General features: G+C 57.5%; 1 protein-coding gene across 12 annotated transcripts in view; it reads right to left on the reverse strand.

Moving 5' to 3' along the window:
• PLCB2 (phospholipase C beta 2) overlaps positions 1-18867 on the reverse strand; it is a 31504-nt gene continuing 12637 nt past the window's right edge. Inside the window, exons 2-34 of one of the 12 annotated variants that reach the window (XM_082450691.1) lie at positions 18134-18311; positions 15772-15904; positions 15612-15689; positions 14899-14967; positions 14142-14282; positions 13937-14016; positions 13801-13854; positions 13619-13694; positions 11144-11244; positions 10797-10963; positions 10562-10708; positions 10237-10394; positions 9874-9956; positions 9518-9602; positions 8754-8916; positions 8506-8615; positions 8287-8383; positions 7239-7323; positions 6981-7105; positions 6308-6462; positions 5611-5775; positions 4931-5030; positions 4413-4517; positions 4149-4243; positions 3945-4020; positions 3645-3689; positions 3304-3538; positions 3052-3217; positions 2865-2941; positions 2679-2774; positions 2067-2124; positions 1302-1388; positions 1-942 (exon numbers count right to left, since the gene is read on the reverse strand). In XM_082450691.1, coding sequence (XP_082306817.1) covers positions 739-942; positions 1302-1388; positions 2067-2124; positions 2679-2774; positions 2865-2941; positions 3052-3217; positions 3304-3538; positions 3645-3689; positions 3945-4020; positions 4149-4243; positions 4413-4517; positions 4931-5030; positions 5611-5775; positions 6308-6462; positions 6981-7105; positions 7239-7323; positions 8287-8383; positions 8506-8615; positions 8754-8916; positions 9518-9602; positions 9874-9956; positions 10237-10394; positions 10562-10708; positions 10797-10963; positions 11144-11244; positions 13619-13694; positions 13801-13854; positions 13937-14016; positions 14142-14282; positions 14899-14967; positions 15612-15689; positions 15772-15774 — 3486 coding nt within the window. In that variant the 5' untranslated portion in view covers positions 15775-15904; positions 18134-18311 and the 3' untranslated portion in view covers positions 1-738. The other 11 variants (XM_082450690.1, XM_082450692.1, XM_082450689.1 and 8 more) reach the window with 11 other exon arrangements.

Genomic DNA, 18867 nt, shown 5'->3' on the forward strand with positions numbered 1-18867 from the left:
GGGCTCTGGGTGGGAGAGTGCACAAAAGGCCATCCTTCTCCCCTCACCCCCAGCCCCAGTTGTCTCAGTGGCCTGAGGGCCACACAGCTGAGGCCGCTTTTCCACATCAGCCTCCCAACCCCCAAGGGCAGGAGGCAGGGAAGCCACCTTAGCCTGGGATCCTGGGAGCAGCTGTCCCCAGGGAGCTGGAAGGAAGTGCTGGACTCTGTATCAGGGAGCTGACAATGAGGCCAACTCAGGGCAAGCCCGAGATGGGGCCTAGAAGCCAGGGTGAGCTGCCCGCCTTATGGCAGGAGAGTTTGGAGTTTGGACCTGCTTGAACTACAGGTGATGGAGTGGAGGTTCCAGGTGGCCAGGCCTAACCCTCCAGGTGAGGAAACTGAGTCCAGAGTGGCACACTAGGAAATGCAGAGTGGGGCCAGGACCGCATTTCCTGCCTCCAAGTTCATATTCTTTTGCCCTCAACAAACATGTGACAGACACTTATTCAGAGGGGAAGGGGAAGCAGGAGGAGCAGGATGTTGGCTTGGAGAGGACCTCCAGGCCCCAGATGGGCCCCAGATGGCCTGGTTCCTGCCTCCTACTTAGCCTGGCTGTTGAGAAAGGGGCTCCAGTGTCCAAGGGAGCTCCAGCTTCCCGCAGCTTCACAGTGCTGGGGCCCTTTCCTCCAGGGGGAATGGACCCACATCCCAGAGAAGGGTGAATGTCCTTGCAGAACGTCCCAAGGGCATGGGGGCATCAGAGGAGGCTCTCCTGGGCGTCTGTCTTCTCTGTGAGGGCATCCTGCTCACACAGCCCCCTGGAGACCCTGTAGGTCCTCTCAGGCTTGTCCTCCTCCGCAGAGGGCAAGCAGGCCCTGAGGCAGGTCCTCACCGACTCCTTTACTTCCACCTCCAGGCCCTTCATCTTGGCCTCGTACTCTGCCAGCGCCTCCTGCTGGAACTGTGGGGACAGCAAGGACCACCCCCTGGCTCAGGATGGGCCACCTGCCCACTCTTTCTCGCCTGAACAGTGGAACCAGGAGATGCCTGGTTTGTTCAGACCTCCCAGGAGATCAGGGTGGGAGGTGGGGGTAGTGGAGCCCATCAGGGGGTCTTTCAGGAGAGGGAATGCCAACCAAGCAAAGAGATCTGCAGAGCTGCCTCATGATCCCCTGGGAATCAGAGCCCTGACCCCCTGGAGAGGGGCGAGTCCCCCACCACCACCCACCTCTTGACTGGCAGCTCCCCGGAGCTGGGTCCCTTTACACCCTGGAGCCAGGCCAGCTCTGCTGTGGGCCAGGGTAGTGGTCCCCCCGTCACCTGCTTTTCCATCTCCCGGATCTGTTCCAGGCAGGCTGCCTGCTTCTCTTCCAGCTTCTCCTGGTGCCTCTCCAGGTTGTCCGTCATCTGGGCAGGAGTGAGAGACAGAGAATCAGGACAGCATAGGCAGGCAATCTGGGGTGAAATCCAGCTACAATCCCAGTTAACCAGCTGTGAGCCTTTGGACAAATTCCTTAACCTTTGAAAAGTTGGGGTTTTTGTTTGTTTTGTTTTGTTTTTTAATTTGTAAAATGAGGATAATAGTACCTGTCTTGCTGGATTGTGAAGGATTATCTGAGACAGTTCATGTGAAGCACCCGGCTTAGTGCCTGCACAAGGTCAGGACTCAGGAGCTGGTAGCTCTGTTACTGTTGTTAGTAATCCCCAGGGAGCTTTAGGGCCATTCTCCACAGGGCTTTCCTTCCTCTTCTGACTCCCTGGAAGCCTGACTCTGGAAGCCCCCTTGCTCCCTCTTACCCACCCACCCCAATCCCACCTCCTCTTGGCCAGCTGGCCCATATCATTTCCATCGAGGGCAGCTGGCCAAAGACAGACTCCTTTAGGCTGGTATCCCAACCTCTGCACAAAGGCCAGAACCCTGGATGGCCTAGGGGAAGCCCCTCCCCTCTATTGCCTCTCCCCCCCATCCCTAGCTGGGGGGCCACTCTAAACAGTGCATCTCCTAAGGGCAAAGTAAAGGCCTTGGGGCCACCCCTTCCCTCAGAGAGAGAGCGTGTGTTTGGGAAGGGCACAGCTCTTACACACCTGCTTGATGACCTGCACCACCTCCTGGATGTGGGAGTTGTTAATCTCTCTCTTCAACCTGTTGGGGTGATCAGAGTTTCAGAGAGGGCAGGAGGCCCCTGGGAAGAGCTGGATGAGACAAAGTCTCCACAGGGTGTAGGCAACATGAGAACATCCACCCTCTGTGGCTGGCATGCATCTATGTCTGGTCTGGGACCCAGCCAGAGGGGTAAGCATGGGGACCCAAGGAGGATCTAAGGAGATATTGGGAGCCCTGGGGGCCCTTTGAGGGAAGGCCTTCCTCACTAAAACGCACTGTTCTTCAAGGCATGCATGGGAAAGTGCAGGTGGGAATCAGCTCTCCCAAGGTTTCACCTCCCTCTTTACACACTTGATTTTCCCTTAAATTCTCCTCTGTCCTCAAATAGTGGTGGCATCTGTGTTTTGCCTAAGGAGGACATTCTCTGATCAGAGGTGACGGAAGTAGAATTAACTTTCCAGAACCAGGAGACAGGCACATCTCTGGGAAGCAAGTCAGGACCCACTTGTAGGAAGGCCCCTTCCCACCCAGTGTGGTTCCTGCTCAGCACTGGGCCTGGAGTTTGAGTCCTGCGCCTCCCCTCCAGGGCTCACCTCTCCTGAGCCATCTTGTCTGTGGTGACCTTCATCATGGCCTGGATCCGCTCCAGCCTCTTGGCCTCCAGCTTTTTCTTCATCTCTTTGGTGTCACTGCAGAGAAACGGGCATCAGGAAGATGCTTCCTGCGGCTTGGGCCCTCCTGGGAGGTAAGAGTCAGGCGAAGAAGGGAGGGAGGCATACGTCTCCAAAGTCTCCTTGAGGGTCTTCAGCTCTGCAGCCTGTCTCTCTCTGGCCAGCTCCATCATCTTGGTCATTTGCTGAGGGAGAGGAAGGAGCGGCTAAGCTAAGACGGAAGAGATGCCCTTGGCTGTGCGGAGGGTGTGGGGTCGGTCGGGCCGTCGCTCCCTCCCCTCCCCCACGCTGGCACCTCGGCCACTTGCTGCTCCCTGCGCCTCAGGACACACTCGCACTGCTCCTCGCCCTGCTGCAGCAGCTCCAGCTCCAGCCTGTCCCTCAGCTCTCGCAGACGCGCGTCCGCGCCCTCGGGGCCTTCGGCCGGCGCCGCCCCGGCGGGGTCCTCGCCCGGCGGGGTCCTGCGGAGGCCATGTGGGGACAAGCCGTGAGCCCCAGGACGCCCGAGCCCGAGCCGCGGGGGGCAGGATGCCTCCGCCGCCCTTACCTCTTTTTGCGGGAGCCTTTCCCCGGGCCGAGCTTGCGGCCCCGGCCCTCGCCGCCGCCCCCAGCGCCCGGCGGCCCGAACTCGGCCCGCTGCGCCGCGCCCCTCTGCAGCAGCTCCTCCCAGCGCCGCGCCCCGCGCCGCTCCAGCTCCCGCAGCTCCTTCTCGTGCCGCCGCTGCAGCTTCACGACGCCCTTCAGCTCCCGCAGCTCCTCCAGGCTGGCGGTCCGCGGCTCTGCTGCGGCAGGGGTGAGGCGCGCGCCCCCCGGGAACCGCCCCCCACCCCGAGTCCCGGACCCTCCCCGGGCTCGACCCCAACGTCACTCGGTCTCAGCAGGCCTTACCCGCAGCTTCTTTCGTGGCCTCCTCCCTGGCCTTGGCCCCGTCTGCTGCAAGAGCCAAAGGAGAGGCTCTCCGGTGCCCTCGGCTCGGCCGCTCCCCCGCCTCCCGCGGGTGGCGGTGCGGGCCCCATACTGCGCACTGCCCAACCCGAGGCTTCACATGCAGCCGTTCCCTCCCCAGGTGAAAGTTTTCGGGGTTGTTTTTGTTTTTATAAAGAACTGCCGCCCGTCTGGGATGTGCCTACCGGTGCAGCGGAGAAGTCGAGACCCTTCCGGTAGGTGGGGGGACCCCGCAGTGCGTACCTGCTGACCCGTTGCTCGTTGGAGCCGATGCCCCATTGACCTGGCGGGCAACTGGACCCCCGAGAGGGAAGGGATTCTGTGTAGGGAGAGCGTGTTAGGAAGATGCCTCTCTCCCTGTGCCCTGGACTCTGCCCCCTCCCTCATCTTCCCACAGAGAGGGTGCAGCTTGTGGGGGCCCCTGGCAGAGGACCTGACAACACAGACCTCAGGCAGGCCTCCCATGGCTTCCTTGAGCTTCACAGACTTCTTATCATGGGCACTGAAGAACTTGATGGGATTGGCGAGGGCCACCGTGAGATCTGGGTGCACAGGGACATGGTGGGCCTGGTAAGGAGATGTACCTGGGAGCCTCCCCTATCCTCACCTACCCCAGGATACCCTGTCTTGCCCCCCCTCTGAAGGCTGGCTTGCGGAGAGAGGAGGGGGGATGGACACCCTGGGGCTTCCAGCGTTCCACGGGCCTCCCACCTGCCCAGGTGTCAGGTACATAGTCCTTCATCTCCAGGAAGACAAAGAGCGCAGGCATGGTGAGCGGCATGTTGCTCTCACTGTGCAGGCACAGATGGTGGTATCCTGTGGGACATGACCAGTGGCCAGTGAGCCAGAGCCCACTGCTGCCCAGCCCTGCTCACCAGCAGCCCAGTACTCGACACTTCCAGCTTTAGTCTGGTTCTACCTCATGTGGTTATTGTTAGGATTAAGTGAGAAAGTGTTATAAGCCCGTAAAGCATTTTAAGTGCCCAATAAGTGTCAGCTACTTGGGAAACTGCCCCAGTAGTTCCAGAGAATTAGAGACATTCTGTTGGGTGGGCAGAGTCACCACCTCTGTCAGTGTCCTGGAGAGGTACTATTCCTGCCCCACTTTCCCGGGCTGATAACATGACAAGGCCACCTCCCTGAAGCTGCCCCACCCTCTGGACGGGATCCTGATGCTGGTCTTGGTCTCAGACCCACTGGGAACAGCAAAGAAGAACCCCTATCCTTACCAGAATTCAGGGCATTGATGGGGAGGATGCGGTGTCCAAGAAACTTGTTGCCATCCTCCATCACAGCCACCCTGAGGGAGGCCAGCTCAGGCATCAAGATCTGGGGAGAGTTCAGGACAGGACAAGCTGGAGAGGGGAGAGAGTGGCCAAGCTGCCCCCCTTCCCTGATTCCAGAAATCTAGGGTCAGTGTGAGAACATGGCAGGCTTTACTGGATTTGGTGAGGACAGAGGGCCCACGCTAAGCCACGCACGTAGACATCCTAACGGCTCATATCATGGCTGGTCCACACAGGGCAGAGAGCTGGATATGCAGCCCAGGGCTCCAGGGGGCCTGGTGCAGACAGCCCTTGGAAGCTTTGTCAACAAGTATCCAATGGGAGCAAAAGGCCCCCGTGATTCCTTGGGTCCCTGCACCCTGGTCTGGGAGTTCACATTTCTGCCTCTAATCATAACATGAACAAGCATGCACATACACACATGTACACACACATACAAAACTGGCCCACGAAGTAAATTTCTGTAAACTTGGTTTTTGGACTCTTGATACTCAGGAGGGCACAGATGAGGGGTGGGGAGAGGAGGAGGATCAAGGAAATCCTTTTATGTATTTTCTCTTCTACAAGTAGAGACCAAGAACTAGGGACAGATCGCAGCCCCTGCCCTGATCTAGCCACCCCACCTTCTCAAAGACAAAGGGCTCCTCCTTCCAGACAGGATTGATGGAATTGGTACTGGGTGACAGCTTGGTGCGATAGCGCCTCTTGGGGTCCCCAGGAAGGCCAAACAGCTCCACTTCCACATAGGTGCGCACACTGCGTTCTGACAGGAACTGCCCAGAGATCACCTGGAGGTTGCGGCCCATGGGAGACCAGCATCAGCTCCCCCACCCAGGCCATTCCCCAGAACTTAGGGCCTCCAGCCCCCCTAGCTGAAACATCCATTCTTGGGTACTGTGAAGAGCCCCATTCAATTCTGGCCACAGAGTAGAGGCTGTGTGGCTTAAGGGTTACAGCTAAGCTCTGGCACCCAGGGTGCTTCCAGCATTTAGGGAAGAGGTGTGGGCCTCCCCACCTCCCTCCCCAGCGAGGAAGGAACAGGGCCCTCCCCCCGGGACCTGGGGCTCCTGCTGCCCCACTCTCCTCCCCTTCCCCCACCCCAGCCTCAGCCCTTCCCCTTGGTTTCCATGGGGACCAAGAGGCAGCCTCCAGTGCTGAGGAGGAGGCAGTTTCCAAGGCAACTTGCTACTGCACGAAGTGGCTGGGGCTGAAGTTTTCGGGATATCAGGGGAGGGGGTTGGGAATGGAGGAGTGGGGCTCCTGTGTCTTTCTCCTCAAGACCCCCGCCCTCCCGGCCACTTGTCCACCTCAGGGCCTTGCCGTAATGGAAAGGGTCGTGGCTACCACCACGTCGATGCGGTCCACCGAGAAGGGGTTGAACTGCTTGTCCAACCGACGCATGAACTCATGCTTGAGGAGGTAGCCACTCTGCCCGTTGAACTCAAAGAGCGCCATGTTCTGCTGCATGGGCAGGTCTGGGGGGACAAGGGCACTCAGGAAGGGCGGCCCGGCTCTGGGTCTGCACGCAGCCTCTCTTTCCACAGTTCCCAGCCTTTCCCGTCTCGCAAATGGGGAGGTTGGGTGGACCGTGAGGATGAGGGTTTCTCATGTCCCAGCCTGGTTCCTTAGGGTCTCATCTCTCAGGAAGGGCCCGCAACCTGGAGTCAGCAGGAGCAAAGCCACAACCGGACCTCAAGCTCACAGTGGGAGTTGAGGCCAGTGGAGCAGGTGTTCCCACAGACCCACTCAGGCCGAGCAGCCAGAACCCATGGTAGCACCCTGGCATCATCACAGACATACTCGTATACGTGCAGTCACATAGGCATGAGCTGATGCACTAAACGCTCACACACATGCACATGCGCCCAGAGTCTAAATAAACATCAGCACCCCCCGCCCCCAGGTCTGTTCCAAAGACCCCCCCCATCCCCAGGGAAGGGGTAAAGGTGGGAGGGGCAGGGGAAGGTTCTTAAGGGCCTGAGCATGCCCTCACCCATCGTCTGGAAGTTGAGAGCAACCATCTGGCAACCAGCATTCCAGAACATCTGGGGCATGTAGTTGGAGGAGTCCATGCGGGTGCCCTTGGGGTAGATGCGGCTCATCTGCCGCTTGTTGTAGCTGCCGCAGGGTATAGGAGCCGGCAAAGCCACCTGCACCGGGAAGACCCACAGACCCCCTGCGAGCCCCGTCCCAGGCCTCCCCCTTCCCTCCACCCCACCAGGGACCCTGGCTACTGAGGTCTCAAGGATACTCCACAAACTGCACTGAGGACTTGGAGAGCAGGTCGTAAGCCTTGAGCTCCGTGAAGGAGGAAATGACATAACTTCGGTTCTTCTCTGTGTAGGGGAGAAAGAGGAAGGAGAGTCCGCGTCAGCCCGTCCCCTCCCACAGACCTGCCCTCCCCTGTGGCGTGGCTCCCTCCAGCACAGAGATGCCTCCAACCTAGCGTTTCCACCAAGGGCTGAGGGTTGAGGGGCCACCCCCGGGGTGGGGAATGTGCAGATCTGTGTGGATAGCAGTGTGTGCTGGAGGTAAAGGGTACGCACAGTGGATACATACGCACAGGGATGGGGTGTGCGTGCCAGAGTCCTAAGGGGTGGGGTACATGCCCTGGGTGGATTCAGAGGGTGTGGGAAACATGCAGCGACGAGCCCGGGGGTCAGGAGCACGCTGTGATGCACAGGGAGCAGGGTGCAGGGGTGAGAGGCGCACAGCAAGGGTGGTGCACGGGAGGGGGTGCAGGCTGGGGCTTCAGGGTTGAGGAGCCAGTGCTGCAGAGTGCACACAGAAAAAGGTGTTCGTGTCGGGGCTGTGCACAGAGGGTGAGAGGAACTCATTGCGCGCATGTCCGGAGAAGATAAAGGTAAACAGCATGGACGCACTCAGAAAGGGAAGGGAACAAGGGGCAGATGTGCGCTGGCTGGTTTCTTTGCCTTCCTCCCCCTCCCAGGAGTTCTCATGCCCAGGCAGCCACAGAAGGAAGCTGCAGGAGCCCCAGGCCGCCCGGCCGAGGTGGCCCTTGGTAAATGCCTGTCACCGACACACTCCAGAGCATTCTGCTTGGTGCCAAGTTCTCAGTACAGTGATGGGACACTGGGAGCCACTGCCACTTAAACATGCCTTTGCCTGGCTCCTCTGCTGGGTATTTATAAGCAGGGCCCCCAGCCCAAGGAGAGGGAGGACCCGCCTCGCTCTCACCCCCGCCCATCAGGCTGCTCTGGCATCAGGACATGCTTCCTAAGGGCCTTCTCCTGAATCTAGCCTAACTTCCAGCTTACCACCACCGCATGCTAACTCACGGGCAGAGGACTCGAAGGAGATGAACTTGGTGGGCTGGACGTAATTGACTAGGCTGGACATCTCCTTGTAAGCCGTCACCTCCAGGCCCGCTGTGCCCTAGGGAGAAGGGGGAAGGATGGGGAAGAGGCCAGTTCAGAGCCCAGGGACCCGGTTCCATGCCCCCGCCTGGAGGGCTCTGCAGTGGAGCTGGCAGAAGGGCCTCGGGGCTCCCCACACACCTCATCTGACTGCATCTTCTTCATCTCTTCTTCATCCAGGCTTCCCGACTCCTCCTCTTCCTCTTCCACCTCCTCCTCCTCCAGCTCAGCCCCTTCCTCACCAGCCCACACTGCCACATACAGCTCCATCAGCACTGGGGGCGGGTGAGACCCCCGCACCAGGCTGGCTCTCCCCTCCAGGCCCAGCCCCTCTCTCCCATTCCAGATGCTCCTCCACGGCCACCCCTACTCCTCCCAGGCCGACTCACCTGTGTCCTCACCCACAGGGACATTGGGTGGGCCGCTCCCCTCAGCCTCCCCACCCGGCTCCTGGCTGGGGCCTGCGGGACCAGAAAACTGTTTCTTCTTGTTCTTGATGAGGATCTTGCCTCGGAGATCCTCAGGGCTGGGCAGGGGGATGCCTGGTTTCAGCTGTGGGAGAGGAGAGAGGGTCCTCAGCACTATCTCCTCACCTTCAGGATGTAGCCCAAGTTCCTGCATGGCAAGCTACGCCCCACCTGCCCCAGGCCTACCTCTCCAGTCTCTCCTCTCATCACTCCCACCTCGTGCGCTAAACCCCTGCCTGACCCAACTTATCCCAGATCCTCAGTGATCTTTTCTCAACTACTCAGCCTGCCTAGAACACCCTTCCCCACTCTCACCAAGATAAATCCATTCTTTCCCTCAGGTTTCAGCTTAGCTATCACCTCCTCCAGGAAGCCTTCCCTGATCCTGAAGACCAGATATGGAGCCCCAGGTACTCTCATAGCAGCCACTGGTTGTAATGGCCTGGTTACTTGTCTGCCTCCTGACTAGAGGGTAAGTGATCTGAAGGCTGGGACTGCCCCTCTGCCACTGACATACCCCCCAAGCCCAGCACAGTGCCTAACACGTGGTAGATGATTGGACCCCAGCCCCGCGTCCTCCCAAATGAACCCCAGCATCCTCTGGGGAGATCTGCCTCCTTAACCTGGCACCCTGCCCTGGCTCCCCAGCCCTCAGACCCAGATGCCCCACAGTGAAGTCCACTCACTGGGAACTTTTCCAGTGGCTCTGTGAGCAGCATATCCCCAAATATCGTTCGGCAGTACTCGGCCATCTTAGCCTGTTGGCGGGGTCTGCAGGGAGCAGAAGTGGGTGTGGTTCAGCGGCTCCACTCCACCCTCTTGTCCATCTTTTTGTGCCCCCTGATGACCCAGATCAGGGGCTCAAGATGTTGGGGAGGCAGGGACGCAGGCAGGAGAGCCTGGGGTCCCAAGGAGATTGTGTTGAGACCGGGAAAAGAGCCAGAAGGCATGGCTAGAGGCTGGGGACAGTTGTGGGGAGGGCAGCTGCAGGCGGGAGATGGGGACAGGGTAGAGAATGAGGCTGGATGGCCTGGATACGCACGAGTCCACGTGGTTTTCAAACGACAGGATGACCGGATAAGGGGAGGTCTTAAAGGCACTTTCTGCAATAGCTTCAATTGCTTCCTGGAGGAGAAGGGGACCCCGTGGGGAGGTCAGTGCTGTGCCTCCAGGCTTCCCCTCCCTCAGCGGCGCCCTTCCCCGCTCCCCAGTTTCAACACACACATAGAATTGGAGGGCCACTCTTGGCCCTGTGTCTCTTCTGGTCCTCTCTAGTACCCACACTGGTCCAAGGCCTCCCAGCCATCCCTCCTCTCTGGCCTCACTCCCCCCAACCCCAAAAAGCTCATGGCCCAGGGCCCTTCCCTAGTGCCGCTGCCACCAGCCCCCACACGACGAGTCTCACCTTGAAATAGATGTCTGTGGTCATGGTGAAGCCGTGGGTGATAATGGGCTCCTCATCAGGGGGCTTCCCCTTCCAGCAGTCCAGCTCCACGCAGCGGCAGCCCGCCAGCAGCACCTGGCGGTACATCTCCGCAGAGGAAAGGCCTGAGAACTGGCCGGCTGAGCCAGAGGAGGGGCGAGGGACGGGGGCTTCACTCAAGGGCAGTCCAGCTCTGCCCTGCCTCACTCCATAGTGGGCAGCCCGGGGGCAACCCCTGCAGGGGATTCAGGTAGCAGAAACAGCCCCCGTAAAAGGGGAGGTTGGCAGTGAGGTCGCCAGGGCCCACCTGTCAGGTAGGTGTTGTGGGAGGAGTTGATGAAGTAATGGTTGAGCGGCTGCGTCATGTCGTGGTGCAGCAGCAGCTTGTCCTGGGCCAGCACGCTGTTCTCTGGCCCACAGAGAAACCATACCATGCCCTCGGGGGACAGCTGGCCTGGGGGACAGGGGTGGTTGTCAGGGCAGCAGCCCAGCTGCCAGGACCGGAGAGGACCGTGGAGGGTCAGAAGTTCCCTTGTCCTCACCCCTCTGCACGTTGACGCCTCTGGGCTCGTACTTGTCGATGAGGCCCTGCACCTGGTCAGGCCGCACAGGCGGGAACAGCAGGGAGTTGAGCCTGGAGTCGCGCTGTTTCTGGTTGATGAATTTGGCCAGGTGCTCCTTAGTCATGTAGGGTTTGGCCTTGGCGTGGCTGCAGGCCAAAGAGAGGAGCACAGGTCCCCTCTATATCCCCTGGGCTGGGCGCGGGGCTGTGTGTGGTGGGAGCTGGGACAACCCTCTTCTCCAGCGACGCTACCTAATTGTCAGCATGGCAGGTGGGAATTTTAGCCACCACCCCTTCCCCGAGACCAGCCCAGCCCAAGAAGCTCACTAGGAAGTGAAGATCTCATCTATTTCTGGCCGAGGACAAAGGTTCATGAGGAAACTCTTGTAGACGGATTCTGGGAAGTCCTCGGGATTGATGGCATCATTCTGGGGGGATAGAGAGTCACCTGACGACTCCTGCCCCCACCTTCCAGCACTAAGAACCACAGACTAGGCCCAGCCCTGCGCGAGGGGGCCTGGGGAGAGGGAGGGCTCAGGGCAGACAGAAGAGCATCAAGGGCACCCTGAGGCCCCACTTTTCAAGGCCCTGGTTGCTGAGCAGAGAGCATCTTAGCTGGTTTGCTTTGCTCCTGAATTGATACTGGCTAGTCTCTTGGCTGGGACAGGATTCAAACTAAGAGTGACCAGAACTGGGAAGAAAAGAGGTCAGAAGCAAGCTACGCTGTTTGCCAGAGCTGTGGGCTATCTTTTTCTTTTTAAATGGAGGATACATTTTCAAAAAGAAGCAATTTGCATACAAACAATGCACCTAACAACGGAACCCCAAGATACACGAAGCAAAACTGACAGAATTAAAGGGAGAAATAGACAATTCAACAACAATAGTTGGAGGCACCAAAAAGCACAAGGAACGATAACAAAAAATAGACAGATTGGACTTCATCCAAATTAAAAATTACGGTGTTCCAAAGGATACTGTCAATAAAGTAAAAAGAATGGGAGAAAATATTTGCAAATCAGATATCCAGTAGTAGATGACTTCACACTAAAAGAAAACCCAATTGAAAGATGGGCAATGAATTTGAATAGATATTTCTCCAAAGAAGATATGCAAATACCAATAAGCACATGAAGAGGTGCTCAGCATCATTAGTCGTTAGGGAAATGCAAATCAAAACCACAATGAGGGGAATTCCCTGGCGGTCCAGTGGTTAGGGCTCAACTTCCACTGCAGGGGGCACGGGTTTGATCCCTTGCTGGGGGACTAAAATCCCGCAAGATAGGTGGCACGGCCAAAAAAAATAAATAAATAACATAAAACCACAATGAGATACCACATCACACTCACAGGATGACTAAAGTAAAAAAAAGAAAAAAGAGACAGACAATAACAAGTGTTGATGAAGATGTGGAGAAATTGGAACCCTCATACAATGCTGGTGGGATTGTAAAATGGTATAGTCATTTTGGAAAACAGTGTGGCATTTCCTCAAAATGTTAAGTATAGAGTTACCATATGACCGAAGAATTCCACCCCTAGGTATGTCCTCAAGTGACTTGAAAACATACGTCCAGACAGAATCGTTCATAGCAGCATTATTCATAATAGCCCAAAAGTGGAAACAACCCAAATGTCCATCAACTGTTGAACAGTTAAACAAAATGTGGTATATCCACACAATGGAATAGTATTCCACAATAAAAAGGAATGAACTACTGATACATGCTACAACATGGATGAAGCTTGAAAACACTGTGCTAAATGAATGAAGCCTGACATCAAAGATCACATATTGTCTGATTCCATTTACATGAAATGTCCAGAATAGACAAATCCATAGAAACAGAAACAGAAAGTAGATTTGGTGGCATTCAGGGATTCTGTGCCTTTGCATTCCATTCCAGAAAAACCCATCAGATGTTTTCCAGGATCACCCTGGAAAGCCAACATCAGTCTTAGTTTGGAGCAGAGGCTCTGAGCAGGATAGCTAGACCGAATCTTGGACCCATCAGCTGCAAGCAAAGATGGCTCAATGGCTCCTACCGGGATGCAGGAGAGCTGATAAATAAGGAGGACTTAGCCAAGGTGGGAACTCAGGAGGCAGGAGAAAAGGAGGGTGGATGTGACAGCAGCAAGTGGTGCCCTCAGCAGGAGCCCATTCCCACCCTCTCCCCAACCCCAAGCTTGCATCCCCTGTGACTCATTGCACCAAGGGGTCACCAGCTCCGTAGAGTTGAGTGGGGGGGACGTATTCCTCCTGGGATTCAGGTGGACAAGTGATCTATGAGGACTTAGTTTTATTTATTTATAACGTTCCAAATTCTTACCAGGAGAAAAGACTCCATGGAATCCACAAAGGCACTGGCCAAGGGAGGACAGGGGCCTGAGATCTACCCCCGCCAGGCAGGAACCCTGGCTCAGGGCTGCATCTGCGCACAGGGCTCCTTTTTGTAAGTCACATAAGGCACCTCGTGGGGTGACCCAGCATACGACTTGTAATTAAAAATTACTTAAGTAAAAAGAAAGGAAAAATGTTTTCCTATTGGAGCTGAAGGGGTATAGACCAACCTGCTCTGAACCCGGGCACCTCAACCCCCTGCCCCGGTTCTGTCACTGTGCCTTGTACCAGGAACCGGTGGCTCTAGAGTGAACTGACTTTTCGGGCTGTTGGCTGGGACTGAACTGTCATTCCTGCCCTCCCCATCCCCACCAGGCCTGCCCAGGGTGCCCTCCAGTCCAAGGCAACTCAGGTGAGAAGGAGAATGCTGGGGGTGGGCTGGGGAGGGAGGAACCACTCACCTTGCCTTTTGGGAGGTGGCAGGCGCTGAGGGCAGCTTCCACCCGCTTGCGGTCAGCAGGAAACATCTGGAAAAAACTGAAGAAGCAGAGAAAAGCACCAGGCCAAGAGAGGGGTCAGGCCTGGAGAGGGAAGGCCTTGGGGAGCTCAGAGGACATGTGGGGAGGGAAGAGGGGAGACTCACTTCTTCACAGGAATCTTCCCTTCAGGGTTGAGCTGCATCTTGAGCTTCACCAGGCTGGTGGGCAGAAAGCAGCCCGTCAAGGCCCGGGCTGACACACTTAGCCCCACGCGCTCAAGCCAGGCAGGCAGGCACTTACCTCTTGTCCAGGAAGGTGCTGCGGGAGGCGTTGGCTGTCAGCGGGTGTTTGGCCAGAGCCAGGACATCTTCAGCCCAGTCCTGCAGAACCCCAGGGCACAGCAGTCAGGCCCCCGACCACAAAGGTGCCGCCCCACGCCGTGGCCCAGGCCTGTCTCTCAGGCTGTCCCAGGTGCCCAGCCCCAGGCCAGGCACCCCCGGTGCACCTTGCCCACGTTCTCTTTGTAGGAGACGAAGTTATGGAAGGTGAGGTCCACCATGTCGGGGCCAGACACCACGGTGAGCGTCTTCAGCAGGAAGTTGTTGTCAGGAAAGTCCATGTTGAAGACATCCCGGAGCTTCTGGCTCTGCAGCAGGTCGTGACACGGTTAGGATCAGAGGTGTGTGCCCCCGTCCCTGCCCACTGTGGCTCTCCCTGTCTTTCCCTCTCAGCCACTTGAAATCTGGCCCACGGGGGTGGCATCCCATCCATGCCCATCTTAGGAACCACGGGAGGGAGAGGCCCACAGGAAGAGATTAACCAAGACTTTGGGGCCTGGGAGTTCTGTGTATTTTGTTTGCCATTTTTCATTTGAAGACAGATTCTTAGTCCCCGGTCTCAGGGAATCCTGCTTCCCACCAATCCCTTCCTCCAATTTTCCTACCAGCATTAGGCAAATATAGGCAAAGCAGTCGGGGTGGAGGGGGAGAGGATGCAAGCAACACCTCCCAGACGGCCTGGGGTGCTCTAGGGGCAGTAGCTGGCCACGCAACATCTCCATCCACTGTGCCCTGATACCAAAGCCCCAGCGAGCCAGGGGGCAGTCATGCCCCTTCCTCAGCTCAGGGAGAGACCCTCTGCTCAGCCCACAAACCCTTCCCCTGGCTCCAGAGATCAGGCTCCCTGCCCCCACAGGGACTCCTGCCCCAGCCTCGTGGAGCTGGTGGCCGTGCTGAGCCTGGGCCGCTACTGGGCCCACTTACCTTGGGCATCTTGGCAAACTTCCCAAAGCGGGTGTCCCGGATGCTGGTGATATCCAGAAACTCCATCTCCTGGTAGGAGCAAAGACAGGATGTGGACAAAGACATCAGGTCAAGAATGAAGGGCAGCGAGGAGGGAGCTTCACACCCCTTCACGTCTTGGCCAGCTGCTTTCTCTAGGTGCCAAGACTGGGGGGCTTCCCAGACCCCAACCTTCCCTTCTCAGCGATCGGGCTCTCCTTCCTCATGGTGACCCTCCTCCCTTCCTCTCTGGCCACTCCTCCCCTGGCCACTCGAGTTACTTGGGAGCTGTGACCTCCAGCCTCCCCTCCCCCATTCCAGACTCTCCCCATGTTCCCCCTCCCTTCCTTCCGTGCAGGTGCCGAGGACCTTCTCTGATCTCTCTGAGCCCTCAAGTTTACCCAGAACCACAGGCAGGGAAGCAGCCTTCAGCAGTAGCTCTAATTCCTTTCTCTATCTCTCTCCAAGGGATGCTAAAGCTGAAGCATGTGGGCCCAAGGCAGCCATGGTTGGAGTGACTGCATCCTCCCTCCCAAAGCAAATAGCCCCTGCCCACAGGAGATCTCCCAGAGCCACCCTTCCCGGTCATTCTATACTCCTGGCATCCACACCTCCACCCCTGCGTCATCGAGAGGCTGCTTGGACTCAGTGGATCAGCAGGAGGCCAGGGCCATGGTAGGTAGGGGCTGCCTCACCTTACTCTGATATGTCCAGTACAAGTAGTAGCCCTTGGGATCCACACGGAGGATAACCGGGGAGGCTATGGTTGTTTCCTGCAGAGAGAAGGAGTCAGCTCCCTGCTCTGAGACTTCAGGCCGAGCTTTCCTGGCCCAGGCCAGAGGTTTCAGAGCTCACCATCTGCCTAGGAGGTGGCCGTCCCAGGGATCTGCAGGCATTTCTCTTTGTTCTCCAGAGCTAAGGGCTGGGTATAAGCCTTAAAAGCTCTGAACCAGGGGTGGGGAGGGGTAGAGGATTGGAGATGACATTTCTGGAAGAGAAGAGGGTTTCCCCTCTAAATCCCAAATAGAAGTTCTCCCTCTAGACCCCAAGCAGGGTCTTGGCCCCCACCTCACCCTGTTTTCAAAGCCCACAGCTTAGCCAAAGAGGTAGAATGTCCCTCACCAAGACTCCATGCTACCCCCAGGAGTGCTGAACACGGTGAGAGCTGAGAGCCCAACTCCCGCAAAGCTGCCTAGCTTCCTGCCTGCCCAGTCCTTCCATCCATGAACCCCACCGCCCCACCCCCTAGCTGTCCCAAGTGCCTTCCCACCTCCCAGCCTCAGCACCCAGCCCCTCTTGCCTAAAATACCACCAAAGACTAGCTTCTGCAAAGCCTTTCCTGAGGCATGCTGCAACAACAGGGCGGGGGCCGGTTCTCAGACCTAGAAGCCCCTCCAGGAAATCCCCAAGGGGCTCACGGACTCCCAGGAAACAAGCCTGTACTAGACCATGAGCTGCATGCGCCATGTTTGCTGAAGGAGCAAGTGAATGAAAGATGAACTCGCTTCTGAGTTCCTGCTCCACTCACAGAGCACACAGCCTACCTTTTATTTTAATGGCCTTTGTATGCACAAATAACAAGATACTAAAATCGAAGTTTCCAACAAGGCATGAGAGTTGCTGCACACCAAACCAGACCAAATGCAGAATTTACAAAGGAAATGGTCCAGAAAAAGGTTCTCAGATCAGGGGCAGTTAGGATATGGGGGAAAAGAGAATACTGTGTGAGGAACCTAATTCTGGAGAAAGCTGTGTTGTGAACTCCCTTCCCTTCCCTCCTGAAGGGAGGGTTGGGGTACCTGACCCCTCACCTTAAGCTCGCACTTAGAGAGCTTTCGTCACCCCTGCAGTTGTGGTGCATGACAAACTGGGGTCTGACTCCTGCCCAGGAAACTGAGCGGATGAGAGAGATGCTGGTGTGCTAGGTGAGCCCGACCCCCCAGAGTCTGTGGGGCAACGAACCCGTGAGTATTTTCTGGATCCAGAGTGGGCCTGTGGGAGAAAGGGGCAAAGCCGAAGGTGCACGAAGCTGAGGGTGGTAACTGGATTCTGCGGGGCTAAAGAAGTAATTTCGAGTGACCTCCTGAAACAGAGATGGCAGGAGGACCCTAAATAAGAGATCCCCAGCTCAGAGGGAGGGTCTCCTAAGAATCCTCAAAAATGCGCATGAGAGAAAGAAGAAGCCTTACACTTCCACCAGGCCCACTTCGTGATAGCAGCTGCTCAGTTAAGAACTTTGGTACCGCTTTCCCTCCTTCCTCACTGCACCCCACCCCTAGTGGGCATAGAGGAAGATCAGGGAATCCTCCCACAGGCCTTTCCACAGGGCCTGCAGCCCACCTGAAACCATTCTTGGAGGTGGGGCAGAAGATGTCATTCTAAATTAAGACTGGAGTTTTGAGTTATAACTAGTTTCTGAAGTAAGACTGGGCTTTGTGAGGAAAAGTGTCCTAGGCTTGTCTATTCCCCAGGAGCAAATGGAACATCTCATGACTGGCTGAGTTTCCTTCCATGGGTCGTAGGGGAGCTTCTCCCACAGAATACACTGTGAACGGGCTGTGGGACACAAAAGTAAGCTGGGAGTTGATTACATCCTGTGCATTGTGCTTATCCTGTACCCAGGTCATCTGCCTACTGGGCCAAAGGCGGTCTGAGAGCAGAGCCTCGTCTGGCAGGTGCGTGTGCCCCGTGACGGGGAAGATTCCTGCTCGTGGGAGGCAGGACCTAGGACCCTGCAGTGCCCTGCCTTGGGGAGGGCAGCGGGCCTGCCAGGTACACGGATGCTGGCTTGCAGAGAAGGCCACATAGCACGTCCCCATCCCTGATGACCCTCTGCCCAGTCAGGTTACACACACTTCCCAGAGGAACGGAGAGAGGCCGCTTCACTTTTCATTCTGAGCCACTTCCCTCATTCCATGGGCTCCTGGGACATGGCTCCACCATGCCACAGTGACCACACCACTCGTGGGGAAGCAGAAAGCCTCTCACCACAGGCCCGCTCCCCATAGTCATGGCAACCAGATTACTCAGCCTAGCCCAGCCCCAAAGGCCTGAGAGCCGTAACTCACAGACCCAGAGCCCCCTCATCCCACCTGCAAGGAGGAGGAACCAGCCCTAAGGGCCCTTCCTCCCCCCACAGCCAGTCCAGAGACTTCAGGCTCCCTTCCTGGGAGCAGCCAGCGCTGACTGTCATGCTGGGCCAGCCCAGCAGTCTTACCTCCCTGAAGGAGGGGCCCCAAGTTGTTCCCCTCAGCCGCCCAGGAGAATCCCTGGCCTATGGCAACACACACATCTTCAGGCTCCGGGAGGACCGGAGGCTGGGAAGCAGGCCCAGTTTGGGAAGCAGCAGACACAGTGGAGACAGAGGTGCAGGGCAAAGTGTGGTTTCCCCTTCCCTGCAGACGGGCCGGCGTCAGGGAGCCAGGCTGAGAGCAGCTGGCGGAAGCAGAAGTCTATCCGTTCCCTCCCAGGCCCCTGGGAGGAGAGCCTCCGGTTCTCACTTGGGGTCCAGGAGCCTTTCGTGGCCACCCCACAGCAGCTGGGGGAGAGCAGGGCATCCCAGGATCAGGGCCGGGGCCAGGTGGGGAGGGGCGAGGATTCCAGTCCTGGCGCCCGGCTGGGGCTGGAATGGGCTGTCTGTGCTGGGAGCAGGGGCCTGGCTCACCGCTGCTGCTGGCCCTGCCTCAGCTCTGGGACACCTTTCCTCCCACTGCCGAGACCGGGAGCAACACACCCTTCTCTTCTTGGGGGCTTTAGGGAAAGACAGACCCAGACCCAAAGCAATTTCCTCCTATGACCACCCAGGCAGCCATCGTCTTCCCACATCCAGACACAGAGCCTTAGCCCCAGCAGCCCAGGGACACAGGCTCGTGGCACACACCCTCCCGCCCAGGTTTGTTTATCTGGGTAGTTGTGTCAGCTGCCTGGCCAAGCCACACAGGCGCCTGAGTC

This window comes from Balaenoptera physalus (assembly GCF_965194825.1).
Source record: "Balaenoptera physalus genome assembly, chromosome: 2".
NCBI classification, from domain to species: Eukaryota; Metazoa; Chordata; class Mammalia; order Artiodactyla; family Balaenopteridae; genus Balaenoptera; species Balaenoptera physalus.